General features: G+C 45.1%; 1 protein-coding gene across 1 annotated transcript in view; it reads left to right on the forward strand.

Annotated features, from left to right (window-relative positions):
- The window catches only part of CRIP2 (cysteine rich protein 2), a 45,752-nt gene extending 25,286 nt beyond the window's left edge, over positions 1 to 20,466 (forward strand). The window contains exons 2-8 of the mRNA XM_066623532.1: positions 1,312 to 1,406; positions 5,102 to 5,159; positions 6,331 to 6,468; positions 13,299 to 13,367; positions 15,260 to 15,354; positions 17,511 to 17,568; positions 19,140 to 20,466. Of these exons, the coding sequence (XP_066479629.1) occupies positions 1,312 to 1,406; positions 5,102 to 5,159; positions 6,331 to 6,468; positions 13,299 to 13,367; positions 15,260 to 15,354; positions 17,511 to 17,568; positions 19,140 to 19,207 (581 nt within the window). The 3' untranslated portion in view covers positions 19,208 to 20,466. The remainder of the gene's footprint in view (positions 1 to 1,311; positions 1,407 to 5,101; positions 5,160 to 6,330; positions 6,469 to 13,298; positions 13,368 to 15,259; positions 15,355 to 17,510; positions 17,569 to 19,139) is intronic.
- Positions 20,467 to 26,603: the final 6,137 nt, after the last annotated feature.

Genomic DNA, 26,603 nt, shown 5'->3' on the forward strand with positions numbered 1-26,603 from the left:
GGCCTTCTGTTATTGCATTAGAGTCTATGTGCCTCTCTCCAGAATGCTGCTATCAATATTCACTTCTCTGGTAATTTGGATCATGTGGTTCTTCATATCTCTGCACTAGCTTCCTGTCCAATCATGTATAAACTCCTTGACCATGCCCTCTATCTTTCCATCTTCACTTACTGATATATCCCTGCCTGTGACTTTTACTCCTCCAGCTCTGCTATTTTCTACTGGCTACAGGTCTTCTGTTCCCATTAACAACTCTGTCCATTTTTCCTTGCCATCTCCTATGCCTTGATCACCCTCCTTACAAACTTTGGTAATGCTGCTTCCTTCTCTGTCTTCAAATCCTTCTTAAAACTGACCTCTTCTGTGGAACCTTTAGGCGAGTCCTTTATTTCTGCTGTAAGAAAGCTCATGTAGAACAGCATGTGCCTATGTTACTCTTGCCTTTGTGGTCCTCCCTTTCTGCAGTATATCATAATGTTGGTATGTATGACTGTATCTCCTAACCTCCTTGAGGCAGAATGCTGTCTCCTGTGTTCTGTTGTAAAGTGCTATGTATGTTGCTAATAATAGTCCTTTGTGGTACACTGATAGCGTGACTATGGAAAGAAAAAAACAAACGCTCCTGACTTCTAAAAACTTTCCTACTTGATCACTTAGAAATGATTCTTGCTCCACACAGGTGACCAGGTAAATAGTCTGCACAGAAGACTTGCTTGACTGTCAGACTTTCCCCTGGTCATAGAAACTTCCTGTACTTCCCACTGGTTATAATTTGGGCATTATTTTGCAGTAAAATAAAGCCAGAACAGAACTTTAAACTAAGAATCAAAGTCTTTTAGGGAAAAATGAAGCAGGAGAAGGAAGAGCGAGTTACTGAGACATGAACAGACTGGTACAGGGGGCCTAAATGGAACTACCGATTGAGTCCAGTGGGGTGGAGTCTCTAATAAGCTGATTGTCCTCCTGGCCTAATGATACTACCTTTTTCTGGGATGTCTTAGAGAAATGGAGCAGAAGAAAACAACCTAGTGGAGATAACAACCTGGTGCTGTGTAGAACATGGCAAGTATGTTATGCAGCAGGTATAATTGGAAAAATTTGTATTTGTACATGTGGGGTATAATTAAGAGACACGGGAATGTTAAAGTGTCTTCCATAGCAACAGTAAGTCTGAAGTAGAGGCTTTGCTGTTGATGGCCGCTGACGTGTTTGGGTGTAATTGACTATCAGGATGTGACACTCAGCTTAGGGAACTGATAGCCTGTAGCTCTGTTTTTTGATACTCTTTTATCTTGTTTCTCTGTCATGCAGCTGAGAAAGTGACTTCCTTAGGGAAAGACTGGCACAAGTTTTGTTTGAAATGTGAGCGCTGCAACAAGACCCTGACTCCTGGTGGGCATGCTGAGGTAAAAGTCTTCTGTGATATTGGGTTTGGGAGAGATTGGTGAGGGAGGGGAGAGTGTGCTTCTGGTGAAACAGTGAAACTTCGAAACCTTTTGGGATAGCCCCGCTCTGCTCTAGGGTGGGCCTATAACTGGGCCCGGAGGTTGCCTGCCCAGGATGTTTGGGAATAACTAGGTTTAGCAGCAAAGTTGCTCTAGTTCTGCACTGTAGCAGTTTCAGAACGGGCCTAAGCTTTCCATCTTAAGAGTGTGTTGTCTGGAACTCCTTCAGATATTGGGACGTATCTTCAGAGTCACTTCACAAACACTGTTCATCCTGAGAGCCTTTTCAGTCAGAAATGGGCTGTGCTTCATTATTTAGGACCATATGCATAAGAAGAAATAAACAAAGGGGAATTAACTGGAAAAATAACTTCTGTCAGATTAGAGGTTGGTTCTATGCAACACAAAAACATGGTGTTTTCTATGCCAGCAGAAGGTGAACCCTTGAAAAGTCTAACTTCCTTCTTCTTCCCAACATCCGACCAAAAGCTGTTGATTTCATTGAGAAAATTTCCTACATGATTATAAAATAAAATTGGAAATTACACATTTTGCTGCCCACCCTTGGTTTTTATGTTTATCTTTCTCCCTCTCCATTTCTTCCAAGTTTTGTTTTTAGAGGGTGTTCCCTCATCTCTTACCTCTCTTAAAAACAATTTTTTATTTAAATCACAATTTGGGAGATGTGACAAATATTGGGAGCAGCCTTAGTCAAGTGACATATATATGAACATGCAGTTGATGAAATGCACACTTTCTGTGGTCAGTGTAAGTAGAAATGTAAAAGTTTCCCAAGTCAATGCCAGTCACAGCCATTTCCAACACAGACTCACTCAAAGGGTTTCCAAAAGTTGTAGTCAAGAAAGAGAAATTGACAGTTGTATCCACAGTACAAGGGTCTCACTAAGTGAAATTAAGGCAGTTTATGGTGAGGCCCCTCAGATCTATTCAAAAAATACTTAGCGGCCTACTTCTGGGTGTGTGTGCTTGCATACGTGCATGTACTGTTACTTCTAGTGGGGAAGCTTTTTGGTGCCTCTTCACATGCTGCAACAGTTTCATTTGTGCTTCAAGCACCAATAATGTTTGAGTGGGGCTTGCTATTTTTTTTAATTGGCTCCTGCTTCGTCATAGGGTCATTTCCCAGAACATTGTAAAGAGAAATGGCTACCTGCAAGAGCTGGCCTCTAGGAAAGCTAGCAGCACTTCCATGTGCTGCTGAAGGGGCCACTGCTTGCCGTGGAAACACATTTTTAAAAATTCGGCAGCAGCCACTCAACTACTCAAAAATTGAATATCGCCAGGGGCTCCTGGGCAAGTGGTTGAAAATAAGACTGAATTAAGGACTCTGAGCTGGAGGTTGTAGAAGATGCAAACGTATACCTAAAAAACTGAAATGTATGCACAACTTACCTGAGTTATAAGCATGTGTATACAGCATGTTTCTCTTAAAAGTTTGCATTTGGGGAAATGGAAGGACCAGTATCCCCATGGCAGAGCTGTTATTACATTCAGCTCTCTTGGTGCTGCTTTCTGTCCCTTTAGAAACTTGGTAGAGTAGGGGTTGCCAGTTTTACAATCTTAAATCCTTTCCATGCTGTTCTCTTTGGTTTCATACTAATGTGACACTTTGTTTTGGATAGAAAGACTGATCTAGTGTATTGCAGCTGATTTGCCTGAGACTATCTCTTCCCATCCCATTGTTGAAAGCCCCATTGTGTTCTTTCTGGGGCTTGCTCCAATTCCTGTGTCACTTAAGAAAATGTTTTTGGGTCAAACTAGAGTTATTAGTGATGTCTACATTTTGAACACTGTTCCATGAAACTCTCTTCTTATTCTCAATGGAAGTTGAAAACTGGGAAATCCAGGAATGGATAGTTGATCATTGTGCAGGCTGGACTTGAGGCAAGGTTGGAATTGCAGTGGGGGTGTATAGTGGCAAAGGTTTATCACTCTCAGCAAAATAATTGATTCCTCCCAATTGTGTAATGCAGTTGTAGCTAGAATCGGGAGGGAAAAAAACCCCTTGCTGTGTATATAGTGTGTCTGTATATCCTTGCAGTGCCAGGCTGGGAGCTGCATGCCCCCAATTCATAAGGAAACCCCCCCCCCCCAATCCTAATATGTGAAAACTGGGAAAAGTTCTATAGATGACTCATCTCAGCACTTTTTAAATGTGTGCCTCACCAACACCTGACTGCCAGGGAGTCTGGCAGATTTCTTTCTGCTGGGGCCACATTTTGGGGAAAGCAGCCACACCTAGCGATTTTCTGTTTCTTACTCCACTTCATGTGATGGAAGAGAGCAGAGGAGTATTTTGGCCCTGGCACTTCACAACTTCTTTTCCTGCTGACCAGTGAGAAGCTGCAAGCTGGAAGAATGTTTCTGGGGAATACTGGCTGTGTCTGTCTCTTCCTTCTTTAGCAGGTTTGATAGCAGTGCAAGTGGCCCAGTCCTTGCATCAAAAGAGTGACTTAAGGGAAAAAGACTTTCAGGTCTTATCACTGTTTCGGCCTAGGACCGAACTACACTTTGATGGTGATCGACATCACCGTAACATTTTGCAAATGGCAGCTGTGGGAGGGTCCCAGTTTCCGTCAGGACTTCAGCATGGGAAGATGATGTTGAAGCTTTTCCCAAATTAAAATCACATTCACTGAAGCTATTATTTACTCCGTTAGTAAAAAGAATTCGGCAACTCTGAGAGGGATTTTTGTTGGGAAAATGTTGTGTGGGGAAAGGTTTTAACCCCCTCACCTATGCTGCAGTCCTGACACACACACACACACACACACACACACACACACACACGTATATGCACTATTCAGAAACTTTAAATGGAGATGCATAACTAGTTTGGCCCTCAGAAATGAAGGAGTGGATAGTTCCACTATTGCATGCTGGACTGCTGAAGTGCATATTATAGGTTGTGATCTGGACAAATACCCCAAAATGAAAAAGCTTCCCAGAAATTGGGAGGGAGGGAGACAGTACGTGCTGTTTTAGACAAACAGTGCTTGTCTTTATTCATTTTGGTAAGTACTTACCAAGTATTCTTGCGAAAAGGAAAGGTTCTTTTGAGCCAGTTGTCAAACTTTAAGAGAAATGTAGGCTGGTGGTGGGAGTAGGCACGGCTGAGCAAGAAGGCGCGGGCTTGCCTGAAATGTGCCTGCAGTAGACTGATTGCGTGTGCATTATGTTTATACACGTACTGCAGTATGAGGGAAAGGCAACATACTGATGTTCCTAATAGCGGTAGAAGCTTAACCCTCCACTCCCATGCACACAGTCCCAGTCTGGGGGTCTTTCTCCTCCCTACCCAACATAGCTGGTGTTTAACAAACATCCACAAGACAAAGCTAGACTGATACAGTGAATGTCTTGTGCTGTTTGAGTTTCAGGATTTGGACATAAGCACTGCTCATGTGTTCTTTTGCTCAGTGTCATGAGGAGGTGCCAAGCTTCTTTCACTACTATGACATAGTGTGGTGTGATCTCCAGACTCCTTTGTAGTTACTCCCTTGTAGTGTACATGAAACATTTACTATCTTTCCCTTCATGCTCTAGTGGTGATCAGCTTAGACAAGGTAGTTGGTTGAAGCAAATTTTTGTTTGCCGAATCCTGGTTTATCTAATACTCTTTTTTTCTGTCTCAGCATGATGGGAAGCCCTACTGTCACAAACCCTGCTATGCAACATTGTTTGGACCAAAAGGTATGTTTCCTTTTTAGGCTGTTGGGTGGTTTCAACTTCAGACACAAATACTGCTGAAATATGCTCCCCCCCCAATGCACCATGGGCTCCTTCTGACTTTCAGATCATACCAAAACCAGTCAGAAGCATCCTGTTCTAATCTGATCTAATCCTTGCCTACAGACATCTTCGATGTGGCACATCTTGCCGGCTTGTGGTGTGCTTTGTTAGTATGTGAACCATTTTGGAAAGAAGCATTGCATGCTAATATATGTAAGAAGCATTGTGGGAGGGCATGATTTGCAACCATATGAATAGTGTGCAACTCTTCCCCTGCCCATGGCTTTTTTGCTGCAGCTCCCGACCCCTGCACAGAATTCTAAATGTATGTTAATCCACATACACATGCTTTTGCATGTAATATTTAGTTTTACCTCTTGGCAAAGATGAACCAGAAGACAGTCCGGTTTTTTCTGGTCCTCAACCGGAAGTTAACCTTAACTCAAGTTATTTTAGAAATTGTCCTGGGCAGAGTTCAGGACCCTGCTATACTGCTTAGCCTTACCAGGAGCCTATCTTGTGGGTTGAACAGGAAGTGTGGAAAGGTTACTGGATTGTTTTGCACAATATATCCAAGCCAATCCAATGCATGAGTGATGAGAGATTTTAATGTCATGGCCTATTTCCCTCTTAGTGCACCATTTCCCTTTTGTATGTGTGTTCATTATTATTTATATCATTCAATCAATATGCATGATGCTTTACAGAGAAGGTCCTGTGTGCTGGCAGAGGAGGTCTATGCTGAAGCAGCCAGATCCTTCTACTGCAGGGTCTTAATAGTTAAAGGAAGCCTCTCCTATCACCACATACAATACTGCTGGTACACAGTTTCACTGCTACATCTGCAAATCGGTTGGCAGTGACAGCAATAGGAAAATGAAATGTGGCAGCACAGGCATTTAAGAGAAAGAACTTCTTTGCAGTTGGAGAAGATTTTCTTCAGACATTGCAACAAGAGAAAGTACTTAATTAGCCAAGATGGCAAGAGGATAGACTAGTGAGTTTAGTTGTGTCCATGCTATGTACAGTACTGTGTAACTTTTCTAAAATGGGCAGCCCCAATACGTGCATCTGCAAAGAATGAGAGAGAGGAGTGGAGAGTCCTTACATCTTACCTTGCATTCCTTTTCAGGTGTAAATATCGGAGGGGCAGGGTCCTACATCTATGATAAGCCTCAGACTGAAGGGCAATTGCCACCAGGCCCTATTGAGCACATAGCCAAAGTGGAAGAGAAGAAAGTGAGTGCTGCACCTAAGGGACCAAGCAAAGGTGAGTAGTGGCACAGAGACAGGCTGGAATCTCTAAGGCAAGGGAATTGGGGGGAATGGTGCAGAGGGGTTTGGGATGCTGGGCAGTTTGACATCCTGTCCTCTTCACATCTCCAGTGTGTGAGGGACGGTGTGCTCAACCCAACATTTCTTCTTGCACACTTTTGCTTTTCCTAACGTTAGGAATAGACAGGGTTGTCTGCCTGCCTCAGTCTTGCAGGAGTAAAGAAAAAGCACAGATTATGGTATCGGCAGACTTCAACTTCCTAACATTATCAGCTTTCACTTGGAAAAAAAGAAAAGAAGACCCTGCAAACTTCTAGTCTATGTTTGAAAATGTGTAGGCAAGCCTACTAAAATCACAGAAGAAGGGGCGGGTGTGCATGTAAATGCACAGGCTTCCTAGAGGTTGAGGGTGGGATTCTAGAGTTTCCTCCTGGCCCCCAGCCCCATGACTAGCAAAACTGGAATAAAAGATGCAGAAAAGCAAAACATTGCTAATTGGATTATACAGAACTAACTATCCATGTGGGCTTCATTTGCACAGTGTTCAAATGTTGTAGAATTCAGGTTCTTTTGGTGAATAATTTTTAATTTTTATAATGCATAATTTTTAAGAACATAAGAACAGCCCCACTGGATCAGGCCATAGGCCCATCTAGTCCAGCTTCCTGTATCTCACAGCGGCCCACCAAATGCCCCAGGGAGCACACCAGCTAACAAGAGACCTCATCCTGGTGCCCTCCCTTGCATCTGGCATTCTGACATAACCCATTTCTAAAATCAGGAGGTTGCGCATACACATCATGGCTTGTACCCCATAATGGATTTTTCCTCCAGAATCTTGTCCAATCCCCTTTTAAAGGCGTCTAGGGTAGACGCCTGCACCACATCCTGTGGCAAGGAGTTCCACAGACCGACCACACGCTGAGTAAAGAAATATTTTCTTTTGTCTGTCCTAACCCGCCCAACACTCAATTTTAGTGGATGTCCCCTGGTTCTGGTATTATGTGAGAGTGTAAAGAGCATCTCCCTATCCACTCTGTCCATCCCCTGCATAATTTTGTATGTCTCAATCATGTCCCCCCTCAGGCGTCTCTTTTCTAGGCTGAAGAGGCCCAAACGCCGTAGCCTTTCCTCATAAGGAAGGTGCCCCAGCCCCGTAAACATCTTAGTCGCTCTCTTTTGCACCTTTTCCATTTCCACTATGTCTTTTTTGAGTTGTGGTGACCAGAACTGGACACAATACTCCAGGTGTGGCCTTACCATAGATTTGTACAACGGCATTATAATACTAGCCGTTTTGTTCTCAATACACTTCCTAATGATCCCAAGCATAGAATTGGCCTTCTTCACTGCCGCCGCACATTGGGTCGACACTTTCATCGACCTGTCCACCACCACCCCAGATCTCTCTCCTGATCTGTCACAGACAGCTCAGAACCCATCAGCCTATATCTAAAGTTTTGATTTTTTGCCCCAATGTGCATGACTTTACACTTACTGACATTGAAGCGCATCTGCCATTTTGCTGCCCATTCTGCCAGTATGGAGAGATCCTTCTGGAGCTCCTCACAATCACTTCTGGTCTTTACCACTCGGAAAAGTTTGGTGTCGTCTGCAAACTTAGCCACTTCACTGCTCAACCCTGTCTCCAGGTCATTTATGAAGAGGTTGAAAAGCACCGGTCCCAGGACAGATCCTTGGGGCACACCGCTTTTCACCTCTCTCCATTGTGAAAATTGCCCATTGACACCCACTCTCTGCTTCCTGGCCTCCAACCAGTTCTCAATCCATGAGAGGACCTGTCCTCTAATTCCCAGACTGTGGAGTTTTTTCAGTAGCCTTTGGTGAGGGACCGTGTCAAACGCCTTCTGAAAGTCCAGATATATAATGTCCACGGGTTCTCCCAAATCCACATGCCTATTGACCTTTTCAAAGAATTCTATAAGGTTCGTGAGGCAAGACTTACCCTTACAGAAGCCATGCTGACTCTCCCTCAGCAAGGCCTGTTCATCTATGTGTTTTGAGATCCTATCTTTGATGAGGCATTCCACCATCTTACCCGGTATGGATGTTAGGCTGACCGGCCTATAGTTTCCCGGGTCCCCCCTCTTTCCCTTTTTAAAAATAGGCGTGACATTTGCTATCCTCCAATCTTCTGGCACCGTGGCCGTTTTGAGGAACAAGTTGCATACCTTAGTCAAGAGATCAGCAACTTCATTCTTCAATTCCTTAATAACTCTAGGGTGGATGCCATCAGGGCCCGGTGACTTATTGATCTTTAATTTATCAATGAGGTCTGAAACATCTTCTCTTTTAACCTCTATCTGACTTAACTCCTTGGTCAGGAGGGGCCGTTCGGGCAGCGGTATCTGCCCGAGGTCTTCTGCCATGAAGACAGATGCAAAGGACTCATTTAATTTCTCTGCCATCTCTAAGTCTCCTTTTATCTCCCCTTTCCCTCCCTCACCATCCAGAGGGCCAACCGCTTCTCTGGCGGGTTTCCTGCTTCTAACATATTTGAAGAAGCTTTTATTATTCCCCTTAATGTTGCTGGCCATGCGTTCCTCATAGTCTCGCTTGGCCTCCAGTATCACCTTCTTACATTTCTTTTGCCACAGTTTGTTCCTTTTTATTCTCCTCATTAGGGCAAGACTTCCATTTACGGAAGGAAGCTTCCTTGCCCTTCACAGCCTCTCTAACTTGGCTGGTTAGCCATGCGGGCACCCTCCTGGATTTAGTGGAACCCTTCTTTCTTTGCGGTATACACCTCTGCTGGGCCTCTATTACTGTTGTTTTAAGCAGCCTCCATGCACTCTGGAGAGATTGGACTCTTTTTACCCTCCCTTTCAACCTCCTTCTAACCAGCCTCCTCATTTGAGGGAAGTCCGCCCGTCGGAAGTCAAGGGTTTTTGTTAGAGATTTGCCTGGTATTCTTCCCCCAACGTGCACGTCAAAACGGATCGCAGCATGATCACTGTTCCCCAATGGCTCAGTAACGTTTACATCTCTAACCAGGTCCTGCGTACCGCACAATATTAAATCCAGAGTCACCTGTCCTCTGGTGGGCTCTGTGACTAGCTGCTCTAAGCCACAGTCATTTAGCACGTCAAGAAATCCGGTTTCCTTATCGTGACCAGAACACAAATTGACCCAGTCAATATGAGGATAATTGAAGTCCCCCATGATTACAACCCTGTCCCTCCTTGTCACCTCCCTGATCTGTTTCCTCATTTCAAGGTCCCCATCCGATTTCTGGTCTGGAGGACGATAGCACGCCCCCAGTATTACATCGCTGCACAAGCCTGGTAATTTAACCCACAGAGATTCTACAGTGGAGTCGGACCCACCTTCAGTCTCTACTTTGCTGGATTCTATCCCTTCCTTAACATAAAGGGCCACCCCACCTCCAACACGCCCCTGCCTGTCCCTCCTGTAGAGTTTATAGCCCGGGATTGCGGTATCCCACTGATTCTCCGCATTCCACCAGGTTTCCGTTATGCCCACTATGTCAATGTTTTCCCTTGTCACCAGACATTCCAGTTTTCCCACCTTTGCTCGTAGACTTCGGGCATTCGCATAAAAGCATTTGTACACGGAATGCCCCAGGATGGGCTGCTTATTCGCTCCTTTGTCCCCGCATCCTCTCATTGTGCCAAACCGTCTATCACATCCCATCACGCTACCTTTCCCAATTTCTTCTCCTACTCTGACTTTGTCTTGTTGTTCTCTAACCTCCCCATCTTCATCCCATAGGGATGAGGAGTCCCGAACCGGATGCCCCTCGGCTCCTGTCGGCCTTCCCCCAGGGATCAGTTTAAAAGCTGCTCTTCCACCTTTTTAATGTCATGCGCCAGCAGTCTGGTTCCATTCTGGTTCAAGTGGAGCCCGTTCCTCTTGTACAGGCCCCGCTTGTCCCAAAATGTTCCCCAGTGCCTAACGAACCTAAACCCCTCCTCCCTACACCACTGTCTCATCCACGCATTGAGACCCCTGATCTCCGCCTGCCTAGCTGGCCCTGCGCGTGGAACAGGTAGCACTTCAGAGAACGCTACCTTTGAGGTCCTGGCTTTCAGCTTCCTGCCTAAAAGCCTAAATTTGGCCTCCAGGACCTCCCAGCTACACTTGCCCACGTCGTTGGTGCCGACATGCACCACAGCCGCTACCTCTCCCCCAGCACTGTCTACTAGCCTGTCTAGACGAGAAGTGACGTCCGCAACCTTCGCACCAGGCAGGCAAGTCACCATGCGGTCCTCACATCTGTCGCAAACCCCCCTCTCTATGTTTCTAATAATCGAATCCCCCACTACAAGAAGCCCCTGACCCCCCTCCCGCCGAGGAGTATCCTGAGTGCGTTCGGATACGGGCCCATCCCCTGGAGAAGGGGTCCTCCCTAGGGGATTGTTTCCCTCCTCTCCAGGATGACGTCCTCCAGTCCCGAGACTTCCCACCCGGGCAGCCGAGGAGCTACACGCCTGAGGTTGGGACGAAGTCTGATTGTCCCTGGAAGTCTCCCCACGGTCCTCCTCTGCCTGCCTGCGCTTCTCCAGGTCGGCCACCAAGGCTTCAAGGGAGCGGACGCGTTCCCTGAGACCCTGGAGCTCCTTGCACCGAGGACACACCCATGACTTATGCCCCAGAGGCATATAATCATACATGTGGCACTCAATGCAGAACACTGGATAGCCCCCTCCCTGCTGCTGGCTGCCTGACTGCATAGCTTTTGTTGTTGTTGTTTTTATTTAGGGGTACTTTTATAAACCCTACACTGGTTAGCAGCCCTCTTCTCAAGGGAAGAGGAAGGGCAGCGTATGGGGCCCTGGCCTCCTCGCCCTGCTGCTGAACTCGCCCAGATGCTAAACTCTCAGTTTACCTGGCACTTGGGGTCCCAGAGGCCACATGCGTCTGGAGAGAGCCTCACGCGATGGCAGGTCTAGCTTTATGCTCCTGGTTGGCTCCTCCTCCCTCCTTCCTTCCTTCCTGATTGAAAGGGGGCTGGTCTTCCCAGGTGAGTTTACAAAAGCTCAGGAAGACAAAAGGCTGCTGATGGGCGTAACCTACTCTGCAGGCTCCTGAATGGGAATTGCCCCTTACTAGGTTCTTTCCCTCCTAGTTCTGTTCTCTTAGGCTGGACTGTTTTTAATATGCATTAATTTTTAATTGTGCATCCAGCTCTGGGTGTAGCCTGGGTATAGTTGGAATAAAGTTCCAACAGCCAAAAGGTATTTTCTCTGAAATATGAGATCAGGAAAAAGCTCACTTAATGAGCTGCTTGACTGTAACATTAAACACACTCAAAGCTATACTTAGAAATTATTTTTACTAAAATCATGTAAATGATTTACATGTAAGATGTGGCAACTCAAATGCCTGCACTTCTCTATATTGTTTAAATGGTAACAAAAAAATGAAAGCACTAAAAACACGTAATGTTCTAATTTTAGCATGCCTATAGAACTGGGCATTAATGTTTATATTATGCATGCTCATATGTCACTACTCTCTGTGGGCGGTAGCTCCACATCATAGGGGTTTATAGAACAGTTAAGAGAAATACAGACCTGAGAACTAGGCAACTTAGGCCCAAATCCTAACCCACTTTCCAGCAGTGGCATAGCTGTGCCAATGGGATGTGTGCTGCGTCCTGCAGTTGGGGGGCACTAACGGAGGCCTCCTCAAAGTAAGGGAATGTTTGTTTCCTTACTAGGAGCTGCATTGCCCTTATGTTGGTACTGGAAAGTGGATTAGGATTGCACCCTTAACCGGGCAAAGTGGGAGGGGAATGAGATGCCTTCTAGGGGCCTCTTCTTTCAGCATCTGCAGGTCCAAAGTCCTTTCAGAAGGAAGGCCATTGTCCTGGACTCCAGTGTGCCAGAGGCTGAGCCCCTCCTCGCAGTCTCTGGACCTAGCTTTCTAGTTTTTGGAACTTGCTTTCTAGTTTAAGTCTTCCTTCCCAGGTAGAATTTCTCCGCCTCTCTTTGTAGCCCTAGATGATTGACAGCCACCTGAATATGGCCTGAATTCTAGCAGTCTTGAAAAGGACACACACTTCCTAGAGGCAGTTGCCTGGAAATGTAAATTACAACTCTGAGGGCCCATTCCTATCCAACTTTCCAGCACTTGATACAGCCATGCCAACAGGATGTGCATTGTATCTTGTGATGGTGATGTCATGGAGGTCTCTACATGGTAAGGGAACATTTGATCCCGTACCTCTGAGCTACATTGTAGCTGCATCAGTGCTGGAAAGTTGGATAGGATTGTGCCCTGAAACTGCTCGATTGGACTGGTGGCATTTCTCTTAATTACATTACTGATTAAGTTATTAGAATGATGTCTTTTCAGAACTGGAAAATTTTCTATGGAAAAATATAGAGCAGAAAACTTTCCACTCCACATCACCATCATGTGAAGAGTCATGTGTAAGCCACGGAAGCCCAGCCCTTTGCAATTCAATCATGAGAGCACTTCCTCAGGCCTCCTTGGGAAAGGGAGACTCCTACTTGAGACTTGCCTGGGTGTTGCAAATCAGGCTTCAGGCGGCAAACATTGGCTCATTGCTTGCTCCAAGTGAAACTTCTTAATCTTGGTAGAATTCGGTCACCTTTGTTCCCCACCATTTGTCAGGTAGCAAATCCAGGCCAGTTCTGCTTAGGACAGCAACAAAGGGCATGGTGTGTCTGTGGTGAACTTCCTTGTAGCATGCTGGGTTCAGAGCTTTTTGCTTTGAGGATGCATATTTCCAAGGAGGACTAGATTTGTCCTTGATCTTGTTCTTGGGCCTCAAGTTGGACGCCTTTGGGAACTCTCTATTTCTTTTTTCTTCAGCTTCTAGCATCACCACCTTTACTGGGGAGCCCAATGTCTGCCCACGATGCTCAAAGAAAGTCTATTTTGGTGAGTATTGTCTAGACTCCCTGCCTGCTCTGTGTCTGGCTGTTTATGCCTCTTGGGCACACTAAGTTTTTTTGTGACCCTGTGAAGGCAGCACTGCTAATCCCAATAGCGGTAGATGGTTGCTATCTGGAAGAGATGGATAATTTTTGGTCATTTTTGGTGAAGGGTCCTGTATCATCCTGGTTTTGCATGGGAAAGCATGAGCCAAATTTAGCATTATCTATAGGGTGATGCTGGGGCAAATAATTATCCAGTAAGGTGGATAGCTTGTAATCTCTTGCTTCTAGCAGAGAACTGGTTATTCAAATTTAAATCCAGGGTTTATAGATTGGCAGCTAGAGAGAGAACTCCTTCAGTGACCAGGTATGCACTACTTGAATTTGCAATTCCATTTGGTATGCCCTCAAGGGGTTGTAGAGTTCTAAGTATCTGCTAACTCCTGTAGGCATAACTATATGCTCCCCAAGGGAACAAAAATTGTGTACCTAGAAAAGTGAAATTCTGTGCCCTACATTAGTTATGCAGATTTGCATATTGTTTGTTTACTCAGGGCTTTTACCCTGACTTCCCCCCCCCCAACAGAGAGACACCTAAAGTAGCTTACAGCTAATAAAAGCAATAAATATAATAAAACAACAAAATACAAATATCATATAAATACAAGCAGTGCAATGAAAACTGATTAAAAGATCAAAAAACACAGCAGGAAAAACATCAAACTGCAGCAGAAACAGTCAGACAAAACAAGAATCAAAGCAGCAATTTAAAAAACATGGCAGGAAAAATGTCTTCAGAACCCAACAGATGGTCTCCAAGGAGAGTCCTGATGAGGGAGGGAACTGCATTTTTTGGGGTGCCATCATAGAAAAGACTGCCACCTTGCTGCTGCCGTTCCCTCTAACCTCAGTTAAGGGTGCCCCCCCCCCCAGATTATCTCAGGGATTGGGCCAGAAGAAGGCAGTCCTGAAAGTATTGTGGTCCCCAAGCCAAAAAGGGCTTTGAACATCAGAATCAGCACCATGAAATTGGCTTAGAAACAGCCTGATAGCCAGTGTAGCTGCTGGAGCAGCAGTCCAGTAGTTGAATCACTGAGCCCCAGTGATCACCTGGAATGCCACATTCTGTACTACCTGCAATTTCTGGATGATATTCAAGGGTAGCTCCACATAGAGTGCATTATGGTGATCAAGTCTTGATGTCACCAAGGCATGGGGAGCACTGTAGCCAAGTTCACAAAACTTGAGTGCAGCTGGAGCACCAGCCAAAGCTGGGCAAAAGCACACTGCCACCTGACAATCCAGGAGCAGCTATAAGTAAGGAGGGCTCCCAAACTGCAGAGGGAGTGCAGCCCCATTCAGAATAAGTTGCTAGTCCAGTACCTACATCCTGAATTGCCAGACCAAGCAAACCTCTGTCTGGATTTAATTTCAGCTTGTTAGCCTACTTCCAGTTCCCACCCTGCTCCAGGCAATACTCAAGGCCTTGATAGCATTATGCTTATTATGCATAACATATTTTGCTTCTGTTAGGAGCAAGGCACTCTGTAGGATTCTAACATCTCCTGACCCTATAGAAATCTGTGATGTGCCTTTATACCCTTCAGGATTTCGCCAGTTACTGGTCACATACTTGCAAGACTAGCTTAGCAGTAGAAAGAAACTTGCTTTAAAAAAAAAAGCTGAAATACTCAGGATACTGGTAATTGTGCCTCATACAACATTTTATGCTTCTGTGGTACACTTCAGACATTTGAACTTCTTTGAACACAGTCCATCTGGTTTTGTGGAATCTGATGCGTCCCTTTTGAGGCACAAGCAGTGTGGGAGGGCAGGCTTGGAAATTCTCATGCCCCAAAAGAGATGAGTTTGCATGTAGCTACTTGTCTGTTCTAGCTGAAAAGGTGACTTCACTGGGCAAGGACTGGCACCGCCCCTGCCTACGCTGTGAGCGCTGTGGGAAGACTCTAACCCCTGGAGGCCATGCTGAGGTAAGTCACAATGGGCTTGGACTCAAACTCCATTTGCTGATGCAGGTGACCTGAGCTTGGGCTGACTGATCTATTGCATCTTTGGGGCTGAGAAGAGGCTTGACCTGGAGACTTAGTAGATTTTGGCCTGATTCTCGCATGAATGTTTAATGTGGTAAAATTGCCAGAAAATGACTCTTAACCATCATTTTTGTGCGGTGAGTGTTTAGAAAGATTTTTTTTTCCACAGAATCATCATTATTTTCTTCTTACTTGGAGGTAATTTTGGTCTTTCACCAGAAGTGCGCTGTATTTGACTGAGCAGGGGCTGTTTTTTCTTGTATTCTGCTGTAGGTGCATTAATTTTTGGTTACTATCAACATTAGCTGTCTGATCTATTCATCCACAGCAATATAAAACTCTTGCACTACCTAATGCCTATGCATTCTGTTACCAATGTGGCCTCAGTGTCAAGAAAATATAATAAATGAGCTGAACCTCAGATGGACAGAAAATAAAGTTTGTGGGAGTGCATCAACACAAATTTGAGGAAAATGCACAGAACAATAAACTCTCACTAGTCACAGATTAGTAGGATTATCACAGATTTGAATGTGAAGAACTTGCATAGAATCTTTTGGGTCTAGAGAATGACAGAAGTTGAGTTCTGAGGGATGTGACTGCATTTCCCAGATTACAAGAGATGTTGTGAGCCAACATGCACCTCAAAATGAAACAGACACTTTTGTGTGTCAGTGTTTTTTGGGCAGTGTTTAATTTCCTTGTAGAAGAACTGCAGCTTAGAGACTGATTCAGCCCTGCTTGGCTTTTCTTTGTGGCTGCTGGTTTTCTAACTCCTTGAGGCCTAGCCCTGCTCAGTAGCCAAAATCCCAACTGCTGCTGCCCCACTGACAGAAGTTGCCATTGGTGGTAATGGCTTGCATTGCTCTTGCGCTGAAAAGCCAACAAAAAATATTCTGCTGTTATGTGTCCACAGTAGCATAGCTGTACAGCAGGGGAACAAGTAAAGAAGAGTGAAGGTGCCCTCTCGTGTCCAGGGAAGAGTTAGCAGGCAGAGTTATGTACACTTTTGTTCCTCAGAGAAGTCCAGGTTCCAACATCTCCTGTTCCATGCAGGCACAATATGTCTGTTCTTGCCATTAAGAGCTTTAAGGTTTACGGAATCTTGTGCACTGACTTACACCCTAGGAGAAGTTGGAGTGTGTGGGAATGTCAACATGGTGGGCCTCCTTCCATGAGGGTGGTTTCACATCATAGGGGGCCTGAAACTCAACTGTTTCTGAGTATTGGACTCTGCTATGGCAGTTGCTTATCAATAAAACTAGATTTTGATTAAATCTAGGTACAGTGACTTGGGAAGAGAGTGCGTCCTCCTTTTCTCCCCCCCCTTTTTGGTCCTGTCTTCCCACAGTCCTTCCATCCAAGTGTAAGCCATTCTTTCCACCTGGTGAGTCTAGTTATTGCCTTGGGCTTCCCCAGAGCTGTTTCAGCTTGGAAGGCTGACCCCATGTTCCCTCTGTTCCCAGGGAATCTTTCCCAGGCAGACCACCACCCTGCCTCACACCTCTCCTAACCACTACTGGATTCTCTTCCACTGTCCTTACCTTTCTTCAGTTCTCCACCTCCTCCATTTTCCTTTCTGGTCCTTGCATGGACATTGGTGTTCCCACTTGGTGGTGCAGTCTCACCTGTCTGTTTGCCCTGTAGTCTTGTCTCCTGTGGTTGAGCAATGCCTCATGATATCATTGACAGGTACCTCCAGCCATGTTCGCTACTATTTTTGCTGGCACCAGTGGTGCTTTGGTCACAGAGACCACTGAGCTGTCCTGATCCTTGTGTTGCACTTGCTCTCAGCCACAAGATTAGCATCTAAGTAAGCGAGGCAGGGAGTCTCTAAATTTCAGTAAGGTGAATTCCACTGGGATCAAACTGGAGGCTCTCTGTGCTTGCTTGAGCATTGCTGCCTCCTAGGGCTAGTGCCTCTAACTAGGAAGCCTGTCTTACTGGCCAGTATCAGATGGGTGTTGACACACAGTGATACAAAATGCTGACTGTAGGATGGATGGGAAATCTTACTCCAGAGTCACCAATACAAGGCTACTTCCTTGCTGGAATAGAAGGGCTTACACTGATGTATTATCATTTTCCCCCTCCAGCATGATGGGCAGCCTTATTGCCACAAACCGTGCTATGGGATCCTCTTTGGACCAAAAGGTGAGTGAAACCTAAAAGAATGCTTAAGTAAGGAAACAAAAAAGGATGGTGAGGCAACTGTGTACCATCCTATTCATTGTTGGGGGGGGGGGAATTCAATTGTAGGGTGGGGAGACAAACTGGAAAGGCCTCTCTGTATTTTGTTATACTTGTAATATAATTGTTTAATGTCAGTCATATGAGGCCAGGGAGTAGAAAGGTCTGGTTGGCATGATAGTTCTAGACACAGCAGTGTCAGCAGCAGCTGTGTTGGAGCTGGCAGAAAGCCAGAAGAGTGTGAGGGCAGTGGCCTCTGCTCTGCTTCCTGATAGCTGTGCCACTGCACTGACAATCTGGGTGAAGGCTTCCGGATAGGGAGGGTCTGTGAGTATCCATGCTTCCTTCCAATGACTTCTTCTTTACCTCCCCTCACTACAGCAATAACCCAGTGGCAACTATAGCTGTTAAGTTGATTGCTGGTGGCGGTGGGTGTAAGGGAGACCCTCCTTTGACCAAGATTGCTTTCATGCTGCTTGCTTGAAGCACAGTCAGGTCCTGCAATTGAGTTGGTGTTCACTCTTTATAAGGCGCTACTCTAAAGCCTGATGAAGGGCATATTAGCATCGCCTCTGTTTAGAGAGCAGTTAAGCCCTGTTGTGGAACTGTTGCTGAAGTTATTGGTAGAGGTGGGTGAAAACGGTTTTATTTTTTCAAGAATTTTGGTGTTTTCCAAAGGTGGAAATGCAGGAAGTGGTGTTACATGTTTTTATTCAAAATTTACTTTAAAGGTTTTCTGCAGATTTTGGAGTGCCTTTGTTTTTCACAAAAATGAGAAGTGCAGAAAGCAGTGTTATGTATTTTTATTTCATTATCACCATTTTCACCCACCTGTAGTTATTGGCAGCTTGTTGGCTGTTCTACTGCAGCAGTCATGAGGAGCCGGTGACAAGGCCCTTCACCACAGCTGGGGAATTCCCTTTGGTCAACTTCCTATGTTGCCTGTTCTCTGATCGGGTTTCTTCCTAGTGTTTAAACCCAGCCCTTGCATCCAGTAACTCAGGTTAGCAGGTGGGTGTGATATTGGAAGGAAGAGGTTGAGAGTTCTGGAATAGGACCTACAGCTTCTCCCAATGGTTTCCTATAGGTGTTAGAAAACATGGGGTGCTTAATGGAACTCTGTGGTACACTGTAAGCTGTGGGATCGAGCAGCATTCCCCCCACACCACCTTCTGAAACCTGCTGTGAGATTAAACTCCTTGCCACCACTGTAGAACTATTCAGAGTTATCCATTTTTAAAGGAACAAACTCCCAATTAGATAAATAGGAGATTTTTGCTGTATAAATAGCACCTCTGGCGCACCTCAGTCTGAATTGGGACTGCAGTTGAGGCAAAGAGTTAAGCCCCATCACCACAGTCCCATTCCAAACTAGGGATGTTATGCAGGTGCTATTTGCATGTGAAGACACAGCCAGGCAGGCTTCAGTTGCACCTGGTCCCCTTCTGCCTTGCAGATGTCTGAGCCTTGTGCCCTTCTTCTCCTTCCACTGATACCTCTGTTTTTTGTTTGTTTGTTTATTTGTTTGTTTGCAGGAGTGAACACTGGTGCAGTTGGAAGCTACATCTACGATAAAGAGCCTGAGGCGAAGGACCAGCCCTGAGAGTGTGCTCTGTCTCTCCACCCACCCCCTTGCTCAGGCCACTTGCACTGCATTCTCTTGACTAGCATCCTTGTGTGTTTAGAAGTAGTGAAACCAGCTGCTGGCTGAGACTCATAGCAGCAGTTGGTGGGATAGCTGTGTTCATTCTGCTGTCTCCTCTCTGGGCAGGCCGGCACTCTTTTCCTTCTCCGTTTTGTAATTAAGGCAATGCTATAAAATCACACAGAGGTATATCTCAGCCATGGAACACTCTCCGTGTTACCTAGTCAGCCATAGGTTGGCAGGTGTGTTCTAGGCAAACACCTCGGCTGCCATCGTTGACAGAATTCCTTGCCTGCCGCACAAATCTGTGTCCCAAGGGCAGCCCACAGCCAACTGCAGTCCTGACTGTTTGGATCCAATTTGCCCTTGTCCATCGAATAGCTGTGTACTTTCAGAGAGTAGTCACGTGGCCATGAACACGCTTTACAAAGGAGGTGGAGATGCTTTTCTCTTCAGCCACGTTGCCTCAGTCTATAATGGTGGCCGCTGGGTGCTTCTGGTATGCAGGTCTCCACTGACTACAGCAGGGGCTCTGCTTTCTCTAATGCTGCATTGCTGCCCCGGGAGCAGATGCTGGGAGGAGGATACAAGTGTGATCTGGCCTGTTTGGCAAGAGTTATATAGTTGTTGTTTGAAATCCAGTGTGTATTGGTGGGAACATTGTGGATGTTTTTAAGCCCTTGCTAATACTATCCCAGGACAAGTGTTGTCAGAACTTGGGAGAGGAGGCAGAGGCTGAGTTTGTCTGAGTACGTGTAGCATTCAGATCCCTGTTGTGTGTATACAGTGCAGTATCTGTGCACGTTGCTCCTTGCAGTCTCACAAGGGCATTTATGCCGCTTGTTGTAAGGTCAAGCAGACTGCTCTGGGGAAGGGGAGAAGCTTGAACTGGGAGTTTGTGGGACTCTTGCTGCTTGCAGATGTACAAGTTCAGGGGTTTGCTTTCCTAAATGTTTTTTGAAGTTTATTTATAGCCAGATAGTAATATGCTACAGAGAGCAGCTTGCCCTCCCAGTGTTTCTCGCTGCCTGGGACAGTAGCTCAAGGGCAGGAGGCACAAGCAACACTAACCTGGAGTGGGAACAAGGCAACACTAACGAATCTACCTTGCAAAGCCTGCACTACCCAAATTGCAGACCAGCTGCTTCAACCTGAATTGCCTCTTCAGCCTAATTTTATTTTATTTTTTTGCTGTTAATAAAAGTATTTGACAAGTACTTTGGAGTGTGATGGGGTCTTTATTCATGTGATGGTGAGAGCATCTTTCATACTAATCATCAGACTGTGCTAGTCCTAAGAGCTGTCCATGCTGTTCTTCTGTCCTTCTTTGAAACTGATTAATGTAGCACAAGCTCACTTCCAACTATGCTGGTATGAAAATAAACATACCAGCATCTGTTCTCACACTTAGAGGCCTCTGAAAGCTGCCACACAGATTTTTTTTTCCTACAAAGGTGTGAAGAAAACATGTTCAAAGCATGTGCATAATGCCAAAAAAAAAAAATTGTACAAATGGTCCTTATCCCCCTACTAATCCTTTTGGAAGGCAATGTGGCCATCCTTGTGTAAAGCTGCACTGGAAGGGCCATCTACTTCTCTGGGCTTTGCTTGCTTGCTTTTATCACCAGCAATGATACTTGGCTTCTCCAGTCTCTCTCATGAAGAGGCTTTGATTACAGGTTTTTCTCTTTTAAAATGGCAAAATTTTACTTATTTAAAAAATGCACTTGTTTTCATACTCCGAGGTGTAGCTCCATTGGGTGGCATGGTGAGCGCTCAAGGGCAGCCCAGGATGCTCGCTGCCTGGCAGCAAGGTCAAAGGTTGTGGAACAGAGGCTAGGCTCAACAGGCAGAGATTTGCACATCGTTTGACACCTGAAAAACCCATCCTAAGCCTCTGACCTCTGTTTTTAGGGTCCCATTGTTTCAAATCCAGAAGTAAGTAGCAGTGACGTTACTGCTTCACCACCACCTACTTCTAGGTGCCAACCTCCATGTTGGCAGCAGGAAGGGGCATCGTGGCACCAATATATTTGGGGACCACTGCAATAATGAGATAAAATTAGTAAACAAACACCACTTGCAGGAGCTTGCAGCTTACAGGGCAGGAACAAAACCAACATTGTGAATTGCCCAGACAAGCAATTCAGAGGGCAGATACTTGCTAATTCCTCAGCCAGGGTTAATGGAAACAATAAAATGGATTGAACCCACAAAAAGTGTTTAAAGGTACAGGGGTCATGAAAAGCCTTATCAGCACTTACCCCACAGAGCAGGCTAAGTTGCATTTTCATTTGATTATCCCTCTTCCCCCCTCCACAGAAATTTGAAAATTTATCAAAGGTTTATCCTATTGTCAGATTTATCCAGGTTGCTCAAGTTAGCATGCATGGTTTTCTCTCCCATTTTAACCTTGCAATAGCCCCAAGATACACTGTGAAGTAGTGACTTCAACCAAGGTCTCTCCAATTAGTTTAGCACTTTACCCGTTATGGAAGGAGGACAAAGTTCTTGCCCATAGACAATCTTGCCCATTTTCTGTTTGGAGCTCAGCAATTCACTCAGAGGCACTGTGCCTTTAATTCCTTTGGATCATAAATCAGCTCTGTTCTCTTCACAGGAAAGGCCAATTTCATATGCATGGAGTCACTGTGTCTTTAAAACCCTTTTCAGTAACAGCTGTGGTAACTGGGGGCTTTTTCTCAGCACTTTCAGTGCATGCTTATTAGAGGTGTGTGTGTGTGTGGTGGGGTATTCACAGGACAACAGCCTACCATTAACACTTGCCAAAGGCAAAAATCCTGCCCCTCCATAGCAAACCATCACCTGTCACAAATGCTATGTGAATCTGGGGTTCTCATCTGTATTTAGGCTCCAAAAGTCTCTCTTGGTCCCAAGGACCTCCAAAAGAAGCAGCAGCTTCAGTTATGGTGTACTGTCTGGTAGGTATTTGACGAGTCTGCCTATTCCTTGGGCATCTGCTATTTCCTATGTCCATGATGGTTAGCCCACCAGCAGGGAGTCATATAGCCCAATCCTATGAGGGCTGGGGATAAGAATAGGCCCTCAGTTTGGCTGTACTTGTCGTAAGAGGCGACTGAACAGCCACCGGGTAGATGGGACTCGTCAGCCTGGGAAGGCAGCTCATCTGAGAGAAGGAAAACTCTGATCCCAAACCTCCACTGCCTTGTGGCTACATCCAGTTATGGAAAAGGCTTCAGGAGTCAACCTCAAGGCAAAATCCGGAGCCGGAGTCTCTGAGACAGTTCATGGCTGAACACAGTCACGTTCTGGCAACTCCTGCGACGCCGCTGGAACCAACCGTATTGGCTTCTGCCTTTCCATTGGACCATTTCAGCAACATGGAGAGGGGGGATTTGCTGCATGGGTAACAGTCTATCCTCCATACCTACTTTACCCAGGCTTCGCGCACTGTTCCAGAACACTATTCAGAGTGCGATACCATGGTCTTCCGAGACTGAAGGATGCCAACTATTCAGCAGTAAATTCCATTATAGTCAATAAGGCTTACTCCCAGATGTGGATGGGATTTTAGGCCAAATTTAGATGGTTGCTGTAGTTACTGGTGGTGGTCACAGAAGCAGAACTGCTGTGCGTCACACAGAGCTGACTGAGCCAGTCAGTCGGTCAATGAGACAGTTTGTCTTGGCAGCAACAGCAGCTACCTTTAACTGCAAGTCGGCTTGGAATGCTTTGCTGGGTGGAAAAGTAGCCTAGAAGTACTGCTATAAATAAAAATAACCTCTCCTGGTTAACCTTTCAGTGGCAGTCTTTTTCCCTTAAAATGCAGGCGGGGGAGGGACCTTGGTCAGCATCAGAACCAGACTGGGCACAAAGTATTGAAGCCCCTCACGGCCCCACCATAGTCTAAGCCTGTTTCATCACCCAGCCCATGTACTTCTACTGAACAAAAGCCAAAACCAGCTGGTTTATGCACGTAGAGTCTCATTTAGCTTGACCCTATTCCCATCATGCAGGAGTAGAGACTGGGGCCGGGAGTGAGTTGATGCAAAGATGAGATTCAACCAGGGCAGTTCTGATGTGCAGCTCAGGCCCAAATCCTAACCAACTTTCCAGCACTGACACAGCTGTGCCAATGGGACATGTACTACATCCTGTGTTGGGGGACAGTCCTGGAGGCGGCCTCAAGGTAAGGGAATGTTTGATCCCTTACCTTGGAGCTGCACTACCTTTTACCTCAGTGTTGGAAAGTTGGTTAGGATTGCACCCTCAGTCTGTTAACTGTAACACCACATCGACTCTCTAATATGACTGCTGCTGCTGCAAGATTCCACTATGCCAGGTGTTTAGAAGAAGGCTTTAAACAGCCTCATTAGTAGAATGGGAAAATAACATTCTTGCAAGATCATATAATTTAAACTTCACATATTATATTCGGTTTATGGACCAAGGGCTATAGGCTAACTTTAACATTAAATTGGGCAGCATTGATTGAATACTGTATTAGAAAAATAAACCTCCCTCTCATCTTTGGACATGGGCCATTTTTCACTTTGTCATGATATAGCATGAGATTCTTTAGCTAATTTTTTTCCTCATTGCATGAAATGAGAAGTACTAAATGATTTGTAGGGCAGTTTTTAAAAAAATAGAATAGCATAGTTTCCTAATCTTTCACCATAAAAAACCCACTTATTTTTAAACTAGAGTGACCTTTGCTACAAGTGCTTTCTGTATGTATGGGGGACTTTTTGTTGAAAATCACAACAGGTCACAAAAAAAAAAAATGTGACCGCATGTGGGGAAGTACTGTTATTTCCACTGCAGCACTTTAAAACACCATTAATTTTTTTTTCTTTAAGGAAGTCAGGGTCAGGGAGCTGTGAAGTCAATAAAATCACCACCATCAAGGGAGGGAGTGATCAGAATTGCACCCCCCAGCTGTTTTCTCATGTGCTGGAAGAAAGGAGTGCCCTTGGGATTTTGATTATAAAAGCAGTCCAGAGGAGAGTTTACTGCCTCCTCCCCTGATATTGATTATCCCCTCCACACTGCTGCTCCAATCAGCTTTGCAGTTGGAATTCCCCCCCCCCCCCCAAGAAAGAACCTCAAAATTTTGTGTGGGTTTTGAGTTTCAAGGTGGTTAAATAGTACTTAGTAATGCTGTAGTGAAAGATACCACCTTCTCTTCCTTCCCTCCGCATTGGGTCTTCTTGTCTTGACTCTGATGGAAATGTTCTGGTAGCTTTCTTTAGAGGGAGAGCATTCCTGGAACTGGAACTGATGAGTTTTCATTGCAAAAAGCAAACTCAGATGCTGCACACCTACAGCTAACATTTGTAGTCTGTGCTTCTGGCAGGGAATGGGTGGTAAAGAAGACAATGAACACAAGAGTGAAGTGCCAGAAATTCACTGGCAAAAACAACTTGTACCAAAGTTTCTTTTCAACTGCTCAATCAGCTGTTGGGAGTAGAGAGATTCCTTCCACTGCAACCAGTTTCCCAGGCACTTAGATATTCTTAAACACAGTTTGTTTGGGTCCTCCACCCCCACTTGTGTTTGTTTTAATTGGGTATCCTGGGATGCTAGAATTCCATGACATTTGGATGTGGTATGGACAGAAATATTTTTCTGCATTTCTATTTCGGATCCTAGGCAAGTGACATAATTCCTTTTCCCAGCTCAGCAAATAACCTTTGTACAGAGAACATAGTAGAAGACAGCCCAGATGGAATGAAAATGCAGATCATATAATCTGTGGAGGTTTTTCTTCCAAGGGAATAAAATGTTGTTTTCTGTATTTTAAAATATTTATGTCCCACCTTTCCATAGATACACTTGAAGCAGCTAACATTGATAATGAAAACCCTAAAATACCACAATACAGTACTCACAGCAGAGGACATAAAAATCAATAGGGAAGTTTAAAAATTCAACACAGTGGATTAAAGGCCTGGCAGTGATAGCACAGCAATGTTTCCACACAGAAAAGGAGCAAGTTGGTCCCTGGAAAAAGTTTACACAGTCTAGGTGTAACTACCGAGAAGGTCCTCTCCCTCATCTTGTCCAAACACAATTCACAAAGAGGTGGGATGAGATGAGGAATATTTGTGCATTTTTAGTTCAGAAAAAAGAAGGAATAAAGGATCCAGATTTATAGGAGGTAGAGGTTGATGAAATTATTCATGGGATGAAGACCAGTTGCTGGGAGGGCAGCAGTGGTTGATGGCCTTCAGGTGCTACTTGTGTACGTTGGGTTGGGTTTCTGGTTCTGGAAGCATGTGATTAACCACTGTGAGAAACAGAACATTGGATATGATAGAACTTTGTTGTAGTCCAACAAGGCTCTTCTTATGTTCCTATGGTGCACTGTCTGCATTTATTTGCATTTTAACATCAGATTTTAATCTGAATTTTTGTTGGGATTTTGAATTGAAAATCATATTGTGTGCCACTGAGTAGAAAAGTGGTCTAGAATGCTTTAAAAATAAACTGAAACTCTGAAAGCATTGTCACAGGACACCAAGAGGGGCATAATATTAAATCTGAGACCTCCGCTTGGCTAAAGTCCAGTTACAATCAAAAGTTACAACGCTTTTGTTCCTACAGGCAATAGCTGGGGTGGGGTTGTGCCTGCCTGTCCTCCCTGCACTCCCAGCTGCCACACCCAGCCTCTGTACTTCTGTGACAGTTGCCAAGTGACGAGGATGTCTGCAAACACAAACTTTCTGCATTGGCAGGCTGGGCAGAGGCTCTCGTGGCTGCTGGCACTAGTGCCCTTGGACTCTGCTGAAGAAATAGCACTTACTTAAGGAAGTTCAAAAACTGCAACTTGTAAATCTGTTTCTCTCTGTTCTTATTTCAGCTACATGATTGGTTGCAGATGGTACTGATTTTTTAACAGATTTCTTCAGCAGTTTTATAAAGGGAAACTGAAAAATAAAAATGGATGAAATTTAACAAGAAGCTGAATTTAACAAAATGAAGTGGAAGAAGCAAATCTCTATTTCTTGTTTTCTGGATCAGGTCTGTCATTTGACTGCTCATTAATTGGCCTTATAGGTCAGAGGAAAATGTAACTGGGGGTGGTTCCCAACCCTGTACACCTATCACTGTGTTTTCCTGATGGGGTTGTCTGGTGCTGAGGATGTGAACCCGAATCTAGCAGCAACACATGGATCATCAAAATATATATAATGCATTTCACAAAGGTGGCATCAAAACATCATACATTTAAAGGGCAAATGGAAATGTTCTAAGCTGCAACATTTCACACGAGCAATCCTGGAGATATTATCCAATAATTTCAAACAAAATAATTTGGGTTGGTTCTCAGGATACTCCTGACCGGCCCTGAGCATCATGTGATTAG

The sequence above is a fragment of the Tiliqua scincoides genome, chromosome 4 (genome assembly GCF_035046505.1).
Source record: "Tiliqua scincoides isolate rTilSci1 chromosome 4, rTilSci1.hap2, whole genome shotgun sequence".
Classification (NCBI taxonomy): domain Eukaryota; kingdom Metazoa; phylum Chordata; class Lepidosauria; order Squamata; family Scincidae; genus Tiliqua; species Tiliqua scincoides.